The sequence below is a fragment of the Nicotiana tomentosiformis genome, chromosome 2 (assembly GCF_000390325.3).
Source record: "Nicotiana tomentosiformis chromosome 2, ASM39032v3, whole genome shotgun sequence".
Taxonomy (NCBI): Eukaryota; Viridiplantae; Streptophyta; class Magnoliopsida; order Solanales; family Solanaceae; genus Nicotiana; species Nicotiana tomentosiformis.
In genome coordinates this window covers 13373456-13393808 of record NC_090813.1, presented here as the reverse complement: position 1 = coordinate 13393808, position 20353 = coordinate 13373456, and the positions used below count along the sequence as shown (strand labels likewise).

The 20353-nt window shown below is 31.3% G+C and overlaps 2 protein-coding genes across 5 annotated transcripts; one reads left to right on the top strand and one right to left on the bottom strand.

Annotated features, from left to right (window-relative positions):
- Positions 1-1591: 1591 nt before the first annotated feature.
- LOC104087636 (uncharacterized) lies at positions 1592-7868 on the bottom strand. The gene is made up of 6 exons (XM_070194980.1): positions 7646-7868; positions 5207-6515; positions 3820-5053; positions 3619-3706; positions 2671-3522; positions 1592-1896 (listed from the first exon to the last, which is right to left on the bottom strand). Exons 2-5 carry the CDS (start codon positions 6507-6509, stop codon positions 2686-2688), a joined length of 3462 nt encoding a protein of 1153 aa, XP_070051081.1. The 5' UTR covers positions 6510-6515; positions 7646-7868; the 3' UTR covers positions 1592-1896; positions 2671-2685.
- A 3215-nt stretch (positions 7869-11083) lies between these two features.
- Positions 11084-16248, top strand: LOC104097083 (uncharacterized). Of its 4 annotated transcripts, XM_070194984.1 has the most exons (9): positions 11084-11325; positions 12304-12426; positions 13179-13426; positions 13547-13756; positions 14214-14306; positions 15152-15259; positions 15340-15710; positions 15795-15828; positions 16020-16248. In XM_070194984.1, the coding sequence occupies exons 2-8, from the start codon at positions 12318-12320 to the stop codon at positions 15802-15804; spliced, it is 1149 nt and encodes a 382-aa protein (XP_070051085.1). In that variant the 5' UTR covers positions 11084-11325; positions 12304-12317; the 3' UTR covers positions 15805-15828; positions 16020-16248. The 4 variants fall into 4 exon arrangements, with proteins under 4 accessions (XP_070051085.1, XP_070051082.1, XP_070051084.1 ...); XM_070194981.1 differs by lacking the exon at positions 15795-15828; XM_070194983.1 differs by lacking the exons at positions 15795-15828; positions 16020-16248 and having other exon boundaries at positions 15340-15788.
- The last annotated feature ends 4105 nt before the right edge of the window (positions 16249-20353 follow it).

Below are 20353 nucleotides of genomic sequence, written 5' to 3'. Positions count from 1 at the left end.
TATGTAATTTACCAACATATAACTTTAACATAAAAATTTAATTTAGCAACATATAACTCTAAATTACCAACATATAACTTTAACATATAACCCTAAATTACCAACATATAACTTTAACATATAACTCTAAATTACTAACATATAACTTTAATTTAGCTACTAAAAATAGTCGTAGATTTACTTTAGCTAACACCAATCAATTTTTACAAACCAAACTAGGAGCAATTAAACAAAATCAGTGTATTTTTTTTTAAAAAATAAAGGAGGATGAGGGAAACCTACCTGGCAGTGGAGGGTCGTCGAAGGACCTGCAGCAGGGCGGCGTCGCCGGTGAGTGTCGCTGGTGACACTACAACAAATGTGATATTTAGCTACAAAACTTTTAGCCACGACATAAAATTCGTCACTAATTATTCACTTTTCGTGACGAAAATTATGTTTCGTGTTTAGATACATAATCCGCATACTTTTAGTGACGAAACATATAATTTCGTAGTAAAAGTTTTTGTCCGCTAAAGTTTCCCACCAAAAATAACTTGGCGCCATTATTTAATAACATTAGCCACGAATTTTATATTATTGGTGACATATTATTTTGTCACTAATGATGCACCCAATTTGTGACAAATCATAATTTGTCTTAAAATTAGTAACACTTTGGACACGAAAACAATTCGTCACAAAAAATGCGTTATTACAATAGTGACAAAATAAAATTTGTAGATAAACATGGTAAAGTTTAGCTACAAAAGTTTATAATTTATTATGACATTAGTTTTTGTCGCTAATAGTGCGAACAAATAGTGACAATTATTTAATTGTCTCTATTTAACCTACAATTTAGTCACAACAAAATTTTTGTCACGAAAAATATAATTTTTAAATGGCTACAACTTGAATTTTGTAGTTGAATAGTGCAATTATTGGCGACAAAAAAAAATTATAGTTAAAAACTAAAAGATATAGTTTTGTTCACGTATGATACATAAAATTACTTTATGGCTAATTAACCTTATGACTGAAGCACCCACCTTGAAAAATTATCAAGTTGGAGAAACTTGAATCTCATTTTATAAAGTTTTATTATGAAGTCTATATGACCTGCAAAATTGAAAGAACTCAAATCAAAACTATATGCATTTTGATTCAATTGCCATGTCTAACTTTAGAAAATAGAAAACCAAAAACCCAAATTAAAATTTAATAGAACCCAAGGAACACTTGCTGCTACAAAAATTTAGCTTCCACTTCAAAATTTCTTGAGATTAGAAGGTTAGTACCCTAAATGACCCTCCTTTATTTACCAATTTAATCTTATATCTTGCTCATCATTTTATTATAAATAAAAGTAAATAGCACACTTCTTTAGCTCACTAATCACAATTAATAAGTCTATCCTTGCATGAATGCTTGTTAGGCTAACTAACCTTGAGACGCCAAAACACAAATATCAAAACACAACAAAAATTAGAACTATATCCGTCAATAAACATGCATAACACAAACTCAATTTACTCTGAACTATTATTATTAGACTATATTGTTGACATATCATGTGATAAAATAAATAAAATGCCTGAAAACATCACGATACTCTGAATAAAAAAAGTTACAAATTAAGTTGTCAAAACCATCAAGAGTCTCAACAAATCTGCAAATACTTTATCATACACATGACTAACAAAAGGCATCTCAACATAAGGAGTTTACAAGACTATTACAACAGTTAGAGCTAACAAGAGTCATATGCCTACTGCTAAGCTGTATTCTAACAAAATAAGATAGAGAACAAGAATTTCAATAATGTTGTCTCATTTGGCAGAGAAGCCTCTTCCATCTCTTTTCTGCAAATGCCACTCAAACCAAAGTTGTTGCTTCTTTTTCTTTTTCCCTGGCCTGACAATAAATTTTTATGTGACAGACCATATTATTCACCAAAAAGAATCTCAGAGAAATAAATATCCTTACATACAACACCACAAATAAGTAATTTAACATAAATGTAGTAATATACTTATCAAAATTATCTACTACCAATAAAAGCACTCTTGCTAGGTATAAGATAAAACGCAACAGAAAGAGGAGAAAAGAAAGGAAGAAGAAAAATGTATAGTCTCTATATACTTTTCCCTAAAAAGAACGAGGATTCCCACCGAATCACATTGGTGCTAAATACATCTGCTCCTTGTGATGGCTTAGAAAAAAGCTGAGTTGACATGGCGACAAGCATGAATCTAAGCAACTCATAAATTTGTAAAAGATATACCTCCGAGCTAGGAATGAGTTCTTGAAGCCCCCTCATCCAAGAGGACCAAGACAATTTTCAAATAAAACGAAAGGCCTCAGCAAGTTGGGGATACATAAAAGAAAGGAATAGCAATATGCCAACCATCTGTTCATACGCTTAAAGCATTAAGCGGATGATTTATTTACTCTTTCACTATTCAGAGTTCATGTGATAGACACTAATAAAGTTAACATTTAAGAGAAAACAAAAGGAGAATTTACTCTAGACATTTAAAGTAGAATAAAAAGAGGACAGAGAGACCTACATAGGCGGATATTACCTCAAGATATCTATAAATGTCCTAATTATTTAAAACCTCCCATTCGCCCAATCGCCAACATAATAAATTTAAAAAAGATGCATACCAGCAACAGGTTACTGACCTTACTATTATGAGGTTACATCATAAAACCAATGTCATCATCATCATCATCTGTGTTATCGACTTCATCGTCATTAGTACTATTATTACCTTCATTCCCCTCATTCTCCTCATGATCACTAATGTACTCTACCATTGTGTCATCCTCTTCGTCAGAATTTTCTTCGTCATAACCAACTTCATGTTCTGTCTGAGCCTTCAATTCAATTACAGTTGCATCTAGGGTAATCGAATCAACATCATCTCTATGTAGTTGACTCAGCATATTATCCGCATCATTGACAATTGAATTACTTTCAAGTGATACATCTTGATATACTTCATCATTTGTAATATACAATTCGCCATTTTCTGTCTTTGAATTTTGCATCTCTGGCACATCATATAAGTGTCTATCTTGAAATTTTAGGACAATTCGCCAATTTTCTCCCAACTTCGGATCATCAATATAAAATACTTGCCTTGCTTGAGTAGCTAATACAAAAGAATCATGTTCATACCAAAATCTATTAACATTGATGCTCGTAAAATTTTTATCTTTTTGCATCCCTGTCTTCTTGCGAAGATCAAACCACTTGCATTTAAATAGCAGAACTGGATTGCCATTAAGATACTCTAACTCAATCATGTCAGTTATAATACCATAAAAATCAATCACCTCATTTTCATGATAGCCTTCAACAACTAGACCGCAATTTTGACTTTTACGTAGTTCATCGCGTCTTTGAATATGGTACCTAACACCATTTACGGTACACCCAGTATATGTTCTTCCACGCACATCAGGTCCTATTGCCAAAGGATATAACTTATTGATAGACACTGACTTTTCCTTATTATATAATTGCATAATCTACAATGAAAAAATTATTACTTTTAATTAGTAAAGAGGAAAACAAATTAGAATTTAAGCACATTAAGATGATTCTTATCGTAAAAAGTTACTTACTTTCCTTTTGAACCATAAAGGAAATTGTTCTCTATGTTTCTCTTCTATATTCGCAACAACTTGCTTCATCAACTCTTCTTTATGCTCCCTGTATGCAAAATAAATTACTTATAAATTATTTAAAACAGAAAAATAACAATAGAGAGAAAAATAACTTACCGAAGAAAAGGTTCTACTTCTTCGCAATTATTCAACACATACCACCGAGCCATATCAAAATCTTTCTTTGGTATGGTATCATAGTGTCCATCTCCAAATGGTCTAGCACACTTTGAGAATATGTCCAGAACAAGTTCATCTTTGTTACTAGATCCATCATGATCATTTCGATCTTCACGATTAAATCTAGTTTCGATGCCAGTAAGATACATAGAGCAAAATGTCAAACATTCATCAATAAGATAGCCTTCTGCAATAGAACCTTCTGGTCGTGCCTTGTTTCGCACATAACGCTTAAGCTTGCACAAAAATCTTTCAATTTTGTACATCCAACGATATTGTACTGGTCCCCCATACATAGCCTCTCGTGGTAAATGCACAGCCAAATGTACCATAACATCAAAGAAAGCAGGTGGAAAGATCATCTCAAGCTTACACAATATTAAAATTATATTCTTTTCTAGTTGTTCTAAGTCATCTTTTCTCAAAGTCTTGCAACATATTCGTTGAAAGAAATCGCCTAACTCAATCAATGCTGAAGAGACATCTTTATTTACAAATCCACGAATAGCAATAGGCAACAGTCGTTGCAACAAAACATGATAGTCATGACTTTTGAGTCCAGTTATCTTATCATCATCCGCACTTACACGACATGAGATATTTGAAGCATAACCATCAGGAAATTTAACTGATTTTAAAAATTTACAGAACTCTTTTTTTTCACTTTTTGACATATTATAACAAGCAGCCGGCATTGTATAACTAGAACCATTATCCTGTAACCATAGTTCTTTTCTTATGTTCATATCCTTAAGATCTTGTCTTGCTTTATATGTGTCCTTAGTTTTTCCTTCAATATTCAGTATTGTCCCCAAAATATTCTCGCAAATATTCTTTTCTATGTGCATGATGTCTAAATTGTGTCGCAACTTCAAGCTCTTCCAATATGGCAACTCAAATAAAATACTTTTCCTCACCCAATTCAACTCTTCAAGAAGACGTTTTCTTTTCTTATTATTTGGGTGTTTTCCTGGTCTATAAGTACTAAGAAAATTCAATTGTTGTAAGACATCATCTCCTGATAGCTGTTTTGGTTTTAATCTTTTTTCTATCTTACCATCAAATTTTTTGCTTCTTCTCCATGTGTGCTTAGGTTCAAGATACCGGCGATGATCCATATAACAGATTTTACTTCTTAACTTGTGTGAAGGTGCATCTTTATTGCAAGTAGGACATGCCATGTATCCCTTAGTACTCCATCCAGATAAATTACCTAATCCATAAGAAATAATATATGCTCACATTAGTTTATATTCCTAAACTATAATAAACTTACTTACAAGTAGTATACTAGTAAAATGTATACAAAATCTTCTATTTAACAATTATTTAGACATCTTGGACAGTAAGGAATTTAAGAACTTACCATAAGCTGGAAAATCGTTTATGGTCCATATAACAGCAGCGTGCATCTTGAAGGACTCCCCTATTGATGCATCAAATGTATCTACACCTTCACTCCATAACTCATTCAATTCATCAACCAAAGGACGCAAATAAACATCAATATCCTTTCCTGGTGCTTGAGGACCAGGAATAAGCAATGACATTAACATAAAAAGATCCTTAAAACATTTCCAAGGAGGAAGATTATAAGGAACTAGAATGACAGGCCACATACTATAAGTTGTGCTCATGTTACCAAATGGATTAAAACCATCGGTTGCAAGGCCAAGTCTAATATTCCGAGGTTCTTGTGCAAACCACTCATGATTCTTGTCAAATTCTTTCCACTCTTCACAATCAGCAGGATGCCTTAATACATTTGGCTCATCAAGACGTTTTTCTTTATGCCACCTCATGTCCTCACTTGTTTTTCTTGACATAAATAACCTTTGAAGTCTCGGTTTTAATGGAAAATATCGCAAGACTTTATGAGGAATCTTTTTATCCTTTCTGTTATTAATTTTCCACCTCGAAGTACCACAATGTGGACACTCTTGTCTATCTTTAAGCTCACCCCAATAAAGCACACAATCATATTTGCAAGCATGGATGGAAATGTATCCTAATCCCAAACCTTGCAGCATGTTTCTAGCATCATAATATGACTTAGGAAGTGCCTCACCATTTGGCAATACCTCTCTTAGTAACTCTAGCAACATATTAAATGACTTATTACTCCAATGATTGTACACTTTCAAGTGTAGCAACTTCACAAGGAATGACAACTTTGAGAATTTCTGACATCCCGGGTATAATTCATGTTCAGCTTCTTCCAACAATTTGTCAAACTTTTTGGCTTCCTTCTCATGCATATTACCACATATATTATTACCAGTTATTGTCTCCCCCGAAAAATTGGCAAATGATCTTCCACTGACATCTTCTAACATAACGTTAATTCCATCATTGTTGTCATGTTCTTCATCTTCATCTTCGTCCTCGTCCTCGTCCTCGTCATCGTTGTAAATTGCTTCATCTTTATCTCTCCTTTGCGATTGTTCCCCATGGTATATCCATTGCACGTAACTTCCCGTAATTCCTTTTATCAACAAGTGGTCATACACTACTTCTTGTGTTTGAAAATCTATATTTAAACAGTCTTGACATGGACATCGAACTTTAGAATTTCGATCAAAGTTTGACCGAACGAGTTGCATAAAAGATTGAACACCCTCAATATATTTTTTAGAAAACTTTCGTTCATGCATCCAACCTTTATCCATGATCAACTGCACAAACATATCGACAAAGCAAGCTAAGTCAGCCATGCGGTAATAATTGAGTTTTAATAAAAAAAAAAAGAGAAATGCATTTATAATCTTTCAACATGTCATAAAACTTCTGCTGAGAGAATAATAAAGAACAAAAGTAAAAAAACACAAAAATTATGAGAATATTGCTAGACATAGTTCAATGTTTTATTAGATTATCTTGTCTAAAATCTAATTAAAATATGAAAACTACAGAAGATTTACAAAGGAATTAGGATCATGTAATAGGAAGGTGTACATTATGATGAAACAAGTTTAATTGAATAACGAAATATGATCATGAACTCTTCTGGACGAAGGGACTACAAAAGAAAATTAAGAAAAAGAAGACTAATATATGAACAGAAAACCATTTTTGAGTTCAAATTTCTCTAGCTTTTCCCCTGAGAAGACTAAAAAGGTAAAAAAAAATTCCCATAAGTTATTGTTTCATAAGGTTGTGGTTATTTGAATTTATCTTTAATCTTGCTATGTGTTCTTCTGCTCCTAACTTCTACAGTAAACTTGAGGATGGCATAGTTACATGGTTACGAGAAACTCTTAAGAGATTTGTTAGTGAATTGGCCACACAATTTTCGTTTGATCCAAACTACTCCTTCATGGCTAGAATAACTAATTATAAGTGTTAGTTAGCTAATTACATTAGATTAGCATTGGTAATAAATAGTTAGCTAAATAAATTGAGCCTGTATATATACACAATTATATAGCACTTGGGAGTATCAATCAATGAACGAAATCCTATTTCTCACTTCTCTCTGTTCCATTCCCTCTTCTTCCCTCTATTCTCTAATCCCCCTTTCTCCTTCTAATGCTTTTCTTAGTGAAGGCAGTCCCTTCATTCAAGTGATATTTACTTGTACACTGATTTCTTAAAATTTAGTGCAACATATGACTTCCTAATTTATCGTTTTCCTCTAAATCTCAGTCAAGTTAAATAAATAAGTACCCATCTATCCACATACAAAAAATCAAACTTCAATTCATTCTTATGACAAATCAATTCATAAATCAAAACTTAGTATTCAGATGTTAAGAAATAAATAGAGAGGAGAAGGCAGCGACAGAAATAAAAGAGGAGAATTTACCAGAGTGGTCTGATAGCGACGAAGGGGAGGACCAAGAGCAACGAGATGCAGCGTCAGGCGAGGGCTGTAGCGATAATTCTTTTTTCTGAAAAGAACGGATGAGGTGAGATGTTTAAGGGCTTGCAGTGAAAATTTCTTGTTTGACAAAAAGAGTGACCAAAAGATTTGTTTTATAAAAATAGAAGAAAAGGTGTAATCCAAATTCCCGAACAGATTGAAACTCCAATAATGGTATCAAAGTTTGAAGAAGAAAAATTAATCCATTATGCTCACCTTGCTCATATGCGGAAAAGTGAACAAAAATATATATGTGAAAACACATATATCCTAATTACAATAATATTTGTTTATTCATTTATGCTATAGTTACACAAAACTTGAGGTGTTCATTGTTCAGTCTTGTAATACCCAACCGGTCATTTTGACTTTTAGAACTCTGTTACCTAAAATAAAATTTTATGTATGTGCTTTTAATGATTTATGATTTGCGGGGATGATTGGTTCTGGATTTGTAAGTATTTGGATTGAAATCGGAACACTTGGTTCCTTAAGTTGGCTTTAAAAGGCCAAGTTTGATTTCGGTCAACATTTTGAGAAAACGACCCCATAATAGAATTTTGACGATTCCAACAGCTATGTATGGTGATTTTGGACTTAGGAGCGTGTTCGGAATTTTATTTGGAAGTACGTAGTTAAATTAGGCTTGAAATGGCTAAATAGGAATTTAAGTTTGGAAGTTTGACCGGGGAGTTAACTTTTTGATACCGGAGTCAGAATCCAGTTCAGAAAATTTTTATAGTTCCGTTATGTCATTTATGACTTGTGTGCAAATTTTGAGGTCAATCGGATTTGCTTTGATAGGTTTCGACATCGAATGTAGAAGTTGGAAACTTTAAGTTTCATTAAGCTTGAATTGGAGCACAATTCTTGATTTTAGCGTCGTTTGATGTGATTTGAAGTTTCAAATAAATTCGTATGATGTTTTAGGACTTGTTGGTGTATTTGGTTGAAGTCCTGAGGTCCTCTGGTAAGTTTCGGATGGCTAACGGATCAAGAATTGAAGTCGGGAGACTGTTGAAGTGAGTTTTGCTGGTTTTTGGCTGATCTGGTTTTTTCCCTTATCTATCAAAATCGGACCCCATAATCGGACTCCCTGATCGAGCTCCCTGATCGGACTCCATGATCGGCCCCCAGGACCGAGCTCCCTAATCGGACCCCAAGATCGGACCCCAGAATCGGACTCCGTGATCGAGCTCCCTGATCGGCCCCCAGGACCGAGCTCCTGATCGGACTCCAAGATCGGACCCCAGAATCGGACTCCGTGATCGAGCTCCCTGATCGGACTGGACAGATCTGTAAGTTATAAAAATAGGGTACTTTGTCCCATTTGTCATTTTTGATGAATTGGAGCTTGAGGAGAGGCGATTTTGATATATTTTCAAGGAAAAACATTGGGGTAAGTGATTATAACTCGGATTTGGTCAATATACACAAATATATCATTAAATTTACCATTTAATTAGTGTTTTGAGATTGATATTTGGGAATTGTTTAGAAATCTCATAGAAACGAATTTGAGATTTTGGTATCGATTCTGAGTCGGATTTGAGCGAAACTGGTATGGTTGGACTCATAATTGAATGGGTTGTCGGATTTCATAACTTTCGATGGATTTCGAGATGTGGGCCCCACAAACGAATTTTTAATTAATTTCGGGATTTTATTAAAAATGTGGTATTTTCTTATAGAATTGATTCCTATAAATTTTAGTGATTGTATCGAATTATTTTTGGTTAAATTCGAGCAAATCGAAGTTGTATAATCGAGGAAAATGCCTGCTAGTAGATTAAATTGGAGCAAGACGAGGTAAGTCTCTTGTCTAATCTTGTGAGGGGAAAATTACCCCATAGGTAATTAAAGTAATAATTGTTGCTAATTGTGGGGGGTACGTATGCACGAGGTGAGAAGAGTCCATGCGTAGCTACTATTAATGCTAAAGTTCGGGTAGTTTAGGACTCAAAGCATGAATTACTTGTGTAAATTATATTCTTTGTTTAATTAATATTACTTGATATACATACATACATATATATATAGTTAGATAAAAATAATAAGGGATGGAAATCTCATATGCTTGATTTTCTGTTTAAATTAATTAATTGTTAAGAGAAATTGTTCTTTCTCCCGAATTTATATTATAATAAATATACTCTCCTTCCGGAGGTACATAAGAAAATGTCCTCTTTTTTTGTGGAGCGGGCCGAACGCCTCGGCAGGATATATGCATCTATGGATCGTGTCGCACGTCCCTCGGCAGTGTACACGACACTCTAGATCGGGCCGTACGACCTCAGCATAAATCGTGCTTAATAATAATTTCACGATACTTGGCAGTTTATTGCAGCTTGTAAAGCTATTTGATAAATTAAAAATTTATTGAAATTGAATTGCAGTTTGTAAAGCTATTTGATAAATTGGAAAATTTATTGAAATTGAATGATTTAATTAATATATTGAAAATTGTTGCATTTGAAGGATTTTTATTATTTCTGCTACTTAAATAAAATTATTGTTAACTTTGTGAATTATGCTGATTTGAATAATTATAATTTATTTTATTTATTATTGTTGACCCTTAGTGAGTGTCAAAGTCGGCCATCTCGTCTCTCCCACTTTGAGATTTGGCTTGATACTTACTGGGTACACGTTGTTTACGTACTCATACTACACTTGCTGCACTTTTTTGTGCAGGATCTAAGACAGATACTAGGGTAAATTTTATTTGGTGTCTTATTATTTTTCTTGGATTTAAATTTTATCGATGTATGTTTAATTTATTAATTTAACATGGAATAAATTCTACAAACCAAAATAGAATATAAACTATACTATAAGTGCAAAAATTAAGCTACGAACCAAGAGCGCAAAAATCAATGTGTAATGTAAATTTTTATGTAGTTATAATTTTTAAATAGGTATTTATATAATTAATCTGGTTTGACCTTTTCGATTAAGTTTTTATTAAAATCAAATAATTAAATTTTATATGTTCTTAAAACTAAAAAATTAAAATCGAATAAAGAATGTAGATTGTTTTCTCCGATTTGATCCGTTTTCTGTTTAGTTCAATTTCTCGTGAACACCCTTTGTTTAACTTTTTATTTTATGCCAAGATAGTTAAATCAATTTTTGAAATAATTATTTTGAATATTGTATTATTGTAGTATATATTTCATATAATTTGTTTATAACATAAAGTCATCCAAAATTGGGATAAGTTCTAAAATAAAGTTTCATTTTAGTATTATTTTCACAAGTTAAAGTTTCTTTTTACTATTGTTTCCCATAAGTTGGTTGTAGACAGTATTATATCCGCTGGAGAGAGAGATAAAGGTGAGGGTTATAAGAAAGTTTGGGTAAAGCCACTTCTCCACTTCCTAATTTTTTGGATAATCTTCTTCCTTGGCATGATAACTCTCCAACCTCGTCCATACCCACCAAACTCGTCGATACCCACCAAATAGAATTCCACAAGACTGTAAAATGGAGAAAGAAACCGTCTTTTGGCGCTGGATTTTGGGATTTTTGGCTCCAAACGAATTTCAGGATAACCACTATATATATATGAGAAAAATTACTGGAAAAAATACATTGCAAAGTAAAGCAAAATTTCTGAACAGGTATGTATCATTCCACCTACTCTATGTTTGAATAAGATTCAATAGATTGTAATTTGCCACAATCATATAACGAATTAATAATTCATTAATTATTTGTGGCATAGACATTGATATGCCTTTATTTTATCTCATATGATCAATCTAGACGAGAATAAATCAATTGGAAGATTTTGAAACAGAAACTCTCTAATTTACTGTGTATATTTATAATTTTTAATTTACTGTGTATATTTAGAGTTTTGCAAGGTGTGTATTTTTACAGTTGGTGTGTGGTATACAACTAGTGAAGCATGTCTCTACTGAAGGGGAAATATTAGGGATTATCAGAGTAGGCATCTATTTTGTATATATATATATATATATATATAGGCATCTATTTTGTGTATATATATATATATATATATTGAATTTTGCTGTCTGGTTTTTAGGGAAGAGTGGAGAGTGGATGGATTGTGGAAATATGGTATTAAAGCTTCTGTTTGAGTCAAATCATGCTTCTTGGTGGCCCTTAGGAATTTGTTTGATCGGATAATGGCACTTTAAATTTAGATGAACTGAACCAAAGTGTTTTAATGTGAACATTATGTAGGGTAATTTATATTTTTTGTTGAAATCAGTAAACATTTCTTCACTAGGCTCAATCTTTGTTAGACACACAACTTCTTTTAACTTTGCTGCATATATAAGTTTTTGAAAACATAGTTTATGTGCCTTCAAATTTAAAAATTTCCTGCATAAATAGATCTTTGGTATGTTATACTAATTACTTAAGTTGGCTAGTGATGCTTCAATAGTTCAATAAGTATTAGGAGAAGAAGACAGTAAACTCTTATTAGGAAATGATAGGCATCAGGCTTTCCAGATTGATGATTTATGTTCTTTTTGAATTTTCCTTTAGTTATTTCTAACTTTTGGTTTGTTAAACTAATATATTTTATATCTAATGAATATACTAAAATTATATAGTATGTTTGGTAGAATTCTACAAATCAATGGCACCGGGCGGACGTGTCTCTAGACAAACCACAATTACAGGTGCTTCCACTCAAGCAAGCCTATCATCTGATCCATCAAATAGTAATAATCCTATTCCTAATACAGGTAATACGTACCTTTTATTATATTGACTAGGAGTATATCTATTAGTTATTGTTTGTTCTCCTTTTTTCTGATGCTTATTGCTCATTGTTGTCAGAATACTCCTATTTTTTGTTGTTTACTCTTATGGATCCTTTTTTTTTTGGCTTGTGCAGTGCATTCCATATTGTTTTTCTATATGCATCAACTATATCCTGCATTTTCTAATTCAGACTTTTGGTAGTATTATTTTTACTGAAACCTTTGCTGTAAAATTGAAGTAATTTCTTATGGTTGGGTCAATTCCATTGCAATTCGAAGGTATATTGGGGATTTTCATTTCTGTGGAAGTCATTATCTGATAAATTACATTGCACCCATTCTTTCTTACTGGTTTTAGTAGATACTAAGGGTAGCCAAGAACTACACACCTACTGCAATATTATTCTTGAGTTTAACTTTATAAAACAAACGGATTGTCTTTAAAACAGGGGATATAAACAAAGTTTCTGATTGTCGCCCAATAAGAAGTTGCAACAAATTCTTACTTTCCTCGACTGGAAAGAAATAGCTATCTTTATATTCCAGCATCTAGGATTCTTTTGTGTTCAAGTTGGAACCAAATATATTAACATTTGAAACATTCATTTATGTTAAACTTGTAACAATAGAGTTTTCATTTGTAGCATAGCAATTAATTACTAATATATATACATGGTTACCATTTCTGAATTTTTAGCAAGTATTTTAAACTAACTTTAACTTTTTAAAATCAGATGATTCAACTAGAATCAGGAAAGGTCGTGGAAGGACAATGGGAAAAGGTCTTGAGAAAATGAAGAAGTCTATAGGAAGAAAGATGGTTATAGACATCCCAGTTGGTAAAGGAAGGCCAGTTGAGGCAATTCCATCAGCAAAGCTATCAAATGAGTTAGGAATTATTGCTCGCAACTTTCTTTCGCTTCCAAACAGGTGGAAGGAACTCACAAGAGAGGATAAGGATGCAGCATTAATTAGATGCCATGTAAGGATTCTATATTTTGGTACATTTTATTACATTTTAAATATGTTAGTTTTCAATCTTTTACAAGCAAAGGGAATTTTGATTGTTTTGTGAGTGTCTTCAAAACTTCTCATTTTGCAGGAGAAGTTTGAAATTAACTTGGACGAGCATTACACCAAAGATAGCTGTGAGGATATTCTGAAAAATAGAAGTCGACAATGGCGCTACAAATTAAAAAAGCTATTTGAATGTGCAAGCTCTGAGGAAGAGGCTCGTAAAATTGAAGTGCCAGAGTTGACCCCGGAAAATTGGAATAGGCTCTGTGACATGTGGGCGAATCCAGAGCATAAGGTAATTTCTATTCATATTTATCTCGTCGTAATTTTTTCTAGCAAACAACATTCACGATTTCTCAAAGAAAAATATAATTTAAGTAATTAAGTATACAAACGAACAAAATGTACAGAAGATATTTTCAGTAACATATTTTTTTCTTCTTTGTAGCTGCAACATTCAGTCATGGATGATATGGCTTACATTGATATGAGTAGTCCCTTCAAAAATTTGCATTTACAGAAGATACAAATAAGAGAGAGAAAATAAACTGGAAGTAAAAAAAGAGAAAAAAGGATCCTTTAAATGCCTCTGTAAAATGCAACCTTTGAGAAGAGCTTGATGTGGTTCTTTAGTTTCTGTCCACTCTTTTCTGCTAACATCCGAGAACTTATAGTGCGAAATGATAATAAGCTTTAGCATCATATTTGTGTCATTATAATTTTATTTACTTATATTTATATATTCTTTGTAGAGACGATGCGAGATAAACAAGGTCAATCGAACAAAGTTGAAATCTAATCATTTCATGGGGTCAAGAGCTTTTGTAGCTGCTCGTGCTGAAATTGTAAGTTATACTATTTTTACTTTTTGTAACTTTTCCAATCCCTTTGCTTGGTAGGCGAAGAGTGAATTCTCAAGGGACATTTTTAATATTCAAAATGGTGAAAAGAAAAGAAAAGAAAAAAAGGCCAATGAGTTTGGTATACTTCTAATTCTACTTGACAGATACTTTTAAGTATTGTCATTTTTCATTCATAATTCAAATCATAACTTCAATTCTTTGTCTTCTTAAAAGAGAAAGAAAAGGACACTATTTAGTTTATGTTTAATATAAAAGTTAGTATTGTTATTTGTCTCCTTTCTATCATTTTTCCTACTGATTTTTTGCCATTTGTTCTTCAAATATATACGTGTTAATAGATGAATAGATGAGTGTTAGTCACTGGTTTTTAATTAACTTTTAGTACCTCAGGGAGATATAAATTTGTATAGCCTTAATAAAACTTCATGGAGGGTATAACTGTAAGTTTTCCCTGCTTGTGAAAGCTTATGAAATTACAAGTCACATACATATACTTTTATATCTCTGTTTAAGGGAACAAGAGTCTTTTTCAACTTTTGATTAAGCATAACACTACTTTTATATTTCTGTTTAAGGGAACAAGAGTCTATATCTCTACTAACTTACGTATGACTTCTGTTAACTCACAAAACTAGTTTTCAATTTTCCATTATACAATGGATAGTTGCATAATATAAAGAACCACGATCCTATTAGACAATACATTCCTTACCTTTTGTTGAACCTGTAATCTAATCATGTTAATGTGGTTGTGGTTCAATCACCCTCCACATTCATTACTAAGATGATATTTTAGTAATATTTCATATTATTTTCATATTGTGTAGGGTGTGAATGAACATGGAGGAGTAGAGCCAAATAGGATTGAGTTCTACAAAAGCACCCATTACTCGAGTGAAAAAGGATGGTCATCTCCAGAGGCTGAGACTAACTATGTAAGTAATATTTTAGTAACATGTCACATGTATTCATTCTATCTTATCATTAATTTAATTGATGTAATATTTTTATGTAGAACAAAATGAGAGACTTGAGAGCTCGGTCTGTTTCTGAACAGAATCCAATGACTATTGATGAAATTGCTGATAATGTACTTGGTACAAGGTCGGGATATATTAAAGGCCTTGGCTATGGTCCAAAGCCTAATACAACTACATCAACAAAAAGAAGGACAGCAGAATTAGAGGACTCTCTTAGGAGGGCAAAAGAGGATGCTGCTACTGCCCAACATGGTTTACAAGAACGCTTGAATGCAGCTGAAACTGAGGTAGCAAATCAGCAGATACAGATACAAACATTAACTTCTGAGTTGGGTACTGTACGGGCACGCCAAGAGGAGATATTAAACCAAATGCAGCGTCATTTTATTGGCTCATCACCATCAAGGTTAGAAGTACTACATCTTTAAATGATAAATTCAATTATAATTCTTTTAGCATCTAAGTTCGAATGCTTTTTTTTATGATACAGCGAAGATTAAGCTCCACAAGATTATCAACTTTGGGTACACTAAACTTCACACTATTTATTTTTTGCTCATTTTTATTTTTTTGTATCACAATTCAGTTATTTGTTTCACCAATTAAACTCTACGTTTAACAAGAAGTCGTAGTTTATACCAATTATATTTTATTTATACCATGATACCATAAAGTATTAAATTAAATCTTAATTTTGTCTCTATCTTTTATACAGGTATATGAAGGTAAATATTGGATCAAGACTAATTGCAAGTGAAGTGTCATTCCATTCCTCCACTTCTCAGTTCTAGCTTAGGAGTAATATTTAGTATATCTCAATTCTCAGTTAGACTTTTATGTTGGACAGATTTACTTTAATTATGTTTCTTTTAATTTATGGAGCTTTTATCTCAATATAGTTTTAATCGTAGTTGTATGATCAATGGTGAATATTTTTGTTATTACCTTTGATTGTTTTTAGTTTTCTGTTATTACCTTGATTGTTTTATTATGTTATTTCAAATTCGTATAACGCCAATCTAAAGCAAATACGAATATAAACGTCATCAAACATTTGTTATTAGTGACAAAAAAGTTCACTTATGTATAGTTTTTAGGAATATCACATTTTCGTCATGAAACAAATTAAGTTCGTCATAAATTCACTATATTTAGTGACAAAAATAATGTCCCAAAATCATCTTTTTATTGACTACGAATCAACTTTGTATTTTTCGACGATTTTAATTGTCACTAATCATGACAATTTATAGTGACAAATTTTTTTTGTCGATAAATTTTTTTTTTTAGTGACGAAATGATAGTTTTAACTACAAAATTATAATTGTCACTAATTATATATTTAGGGACAAAATATTTTTTTGTGGATAAAAGGTAGTCTTTAGTGACAAAATTACGGTTTTTCAACTACGAAACACACATAGCTTTAGAGACATCTGACGTCGTCACCAATTAAACTAAATATTTAGCGACGAGCCACTTTCGTCGACATTAATGCATTTTTAGTGACGAAATCATACTATTAAGTACAATTTTTTGTACTTTTTATGACAAATAAATCCGTCATAAATATTACGTATTTGGGGACGAAAAAAGATTTCGTCTTTAATATATCATTATTTGGCGACGAAACATAAAGTTGCCTTTGTATATTATTAGTGACGGTGTTTTAGAGACGAAATATTGACAAAAATTTTTTTGTCACAAAAAATCTTTAGTGACGAAAAGTGAATCATAGGTGACAAAATAATTCATCACTGATAATCAAATTTGTTGTAGTGTGATAGCAGCGGCGGGTTGGGTGGGGGGAGGGAGAGGGGAGGTTTGAGTGTGAGAGAGAGAAGAGAAAAGGAAGAAAATAGGGAAAGAAAAAAGAAAGGGTTCGGGGTGGTTTTAAAATTATATTCCGACCGATTCGGTCGGAAATTAGGTCAAATAGTCGAATCTCGTTTTAATAAAAGATTCCGACCGAATCGGTCGCATTTTTTTTTTTCAATTGTTTCCGACCGAATTGGTCGCTAACAGTTATGCGGTATTTTTCGTCAAAATTTACGACGGATATAGACGGAATATCAGTCGTAATTATTATTAAAAATTGAAAAATATATTTTTATGCAATTTTCGACCGATTCTGTCTGAAATTTTCGACTACTTTTTCCGGCCGGAATATTTCGGTCGGAAATTGGCCGTTTTTTAGTAGTGGTATATGTAAAACGTTAATTATACACAATTATACGCATATTATACGTAGATTATATATAATATATATTCAAGAACTATTTTTAATTAAAACGTTAAGTAAACTGCTATTTGGATCAATCACATTAATTACGAGCCACAAGAGGTTGTCACTACTTAGTACTCGCGTGAATCGTGATAATTGTTGGCTCTAAGCTTCACCAAATCAATTGGTATACAATTGTTTTAATGAGATAGACAGTAAAAACTATGCCTTCAATCCTTAATTTTTTACTTTCACTATCATAATTATGGTTTAACTGGTGAACTTTAGTTATTTGGTCTTTTGTATGAGAATGTTAATGCATTGAAAAATATTTCTATGATAATCTAATATTCTTATCTAAGATTTTTTAGAATATAAAATAAGATTTGGACTTTTGATCAATGGTGTTATAGTGGTTTAAGCACAAGACACCCACAAAAATGCCAATTAGGAGGGAATTCAACACTTAAAATAGCAAAGAGCAACCTATAGCACACTCGAATTTGCTAAAAAATATTCAAAAGAAAACATATATATGGTGGTTGGACAGGGGGGGCCGTGTTAAATAATACTGTCTCGAGAAAAACGTGGTGATGAGGACAAATCTATATATAATAAAAGCAAAATCACAATATTAAGACAAGTGACAAAATCACAAAAAGCCAAGTGTCATTAGGACAAAACAAACTACCTTTCTAACTAAAAAAACCTTTTCAATTTTAAATTTTGAATTAATTGGTTGGTTACTCTATTTCAATTAATAAATATAGATATCTTATAATTAGCTATAATAAAAAAATAAACACACACACACACACACACACACACACACACACACACATATATATATATATATATATATATATATAAAATTCCATTCAAATTGTGGAGAAGTTTCAAGTTGAAGTTTTAAAATAATTTTAAAATAAAAAATAAAATTAGCTATAATAAAAAAACGAAAATATACAATAAAAAACCTACCCATTCATATTGGAGAGTAGTTTCAAGTTGGAGTTGTAAAATTATTTTAAAATAAAAAATAAAAACATAAAATAAAAAAACTTTCAATTCAAATTGGGGAGTAGTTTCAAGTTGGAGTTTTAAAATTATTTTAAAATAAAAAAACGAAAATAAATAAATAAAAAACTTTCAATTCAAATTGGGGAGTAGTTTCTTCCTAATATAGTAGTCTATATAAATATCTATTTTATTTTTTATATATATAAAAAAGAAGTAAATAATTATATGATGCCAAGTGGTATAACCATAAGACGACAAGTGTAGATTTTTAGGACAAAGCTCCAACAAAGTTGGAGTTTTAAAATTATTTTAAAATAAAAAAAATAAAAATTGCCAATTCAAATTGGAAATTAGTTTCAAGTTGGAGTTTTAAGACAAAACAAACTTCTTTTCTAACTAAAAAAACCTTTTAAATTTTAAATTTTGAATTAATTGGTTATTCTATTTGAATGATATAAATATAGATATCTTATAATTAGCTATAATAAAAAGATAAATATATAAAAATCAAATACCCATTCAAATTGGGGAGTAGTTTCAAGTTGGAGTTTTAAAATTATTTATATAAAAATATTTAGATGTAACAAAAAGAGGAAAAAATATATATTAAAAAAACTACCCATTCAAATTAGGGAGTAGTTTCAAAATTATTTTACAATAAAAAACGAAATTAAAAATAAAATAAAAAACTACCCCATTCAAATTAGGGAGTAGTTTCAAGTTGGAGTTTTAAGATAAAATAAACTACATTTCTAACTAAAAAACCTTTTGAATTTTTAAATTTTAAATTAATTGGTTACTCTATTTCAATTAAAAATATAGATATCTTACAATTAGCAACAATAAGAAAAACAAAAAAAAAAAACCTATTCAAATTGAGGAGTTGTTTCAAGTTGTAGTTATAGAAATTTTAAAAAAAATTGCCAATTCAAATTGGGGAATAGTTTTAACTTGGAGTTTTAAAAATTATTTTAAAATAATTAAAACGAAAATAAAGAAATAAAAAAACTTTCTATTCAAATTAGGGAGTAGTTATTTCCTAATATAGTAGTCTCTCTCTCTTTCGCTATATATATATATAGTTAATAATTTAAATTTAATTAAAAATAATTATACATATTGGTAGTTTTTTTTATAAAAATAATAAAACTTATATCTTTATACTTTTGACGAATTTAAAATTATAATTTAGTAAAAAATATTACGTTATTTAAATTTTCAGTAAATTTCAAAATAAGAAAACTAATCAAATATTATAGTAGAAAAGAAAAGAAAAGATTTTTGAAACTTGTGGTCTTAGAAACTTAAGAGGTAAAAGCTTTGTGGGGCCATGATATTTGTATGATTATAAAAGCTTCTCATTAAGGGTAAAGTGAATAAAATAAAGAGTTTAAAGTTGAATTATGTTTTTCAATTATAGAAATATGTTATTCTTTCTGGCATAGACTAATAAGAAAAGTGTAAGGCTCAAAACGTGGTGACGAGGACAGTTATTTTTCAAAGGAGTTAGTGCATTAATTATAATTACTACTGCTCAAAATGTGGTGACGAGGACAAATATTTTTCAAAGGAGCTAGAGCATTATAATTATTACTACTCAAAACGTGGTTATGAGGACAAATATTTTTCAAAGGAGCTAGGTCTTGTAATTAGTTATTTTCTTAAGTTGGTAATATATGGCCTTTACTTCCGTCGGTAGTATATGACCCTTTACATTCGATCTGTCTTCATCGTATCAAGTCAATATAGATCCCATAGTGGTTGAGGACTGATAGGTATAGTAATAAAGGTTTCCTGGCGTTATA

Bases quoted from the DNA above. Each gene is read 5' to 3' on its own strand.
- LOC104087636 (XM_070194980.1), bottom strand. From the start codon at position 6,509: ATGGATAAAGGTTGGATGCATGAACGAAAGTTTTCTAAAAAATATATT. The intron at 5,054-5,206 runs GTAAGTTCTTAA...CTTATGGATTAG, and splicing joins AAACGATTTTCCAGCTTATG to GTAATTTATCTGGATGGAGT. The intron at 3,523-3,618 runs GTAAGTAACTTT...TTTTCATTGTAG, and splicing joins CTTTATGGTTCAAAAGGAAA to ATTATGCAATTATATAATAA.
- LOC104097083 (XM_070194981.1), top strand. From the start codon at position 12,318: ATGGCACCGGGCGGACGTGTCTCTAGACAAACCACAATTACAGGTGCT. The intron at 12,427-13,178 runs GTAATACGTACC...TTTTAAAATCAG, and splicing joins TAATCCTATTCCTAATACAG to ATGATTCAACTAGAATCAGG. The intron at 15,711-16,019 runs GTTAGAAGTACT...TCTTTTATACAG, and splicing joins ATTGGCTCATCACCATCAAG to GTATATGAAGGTAAATATTG.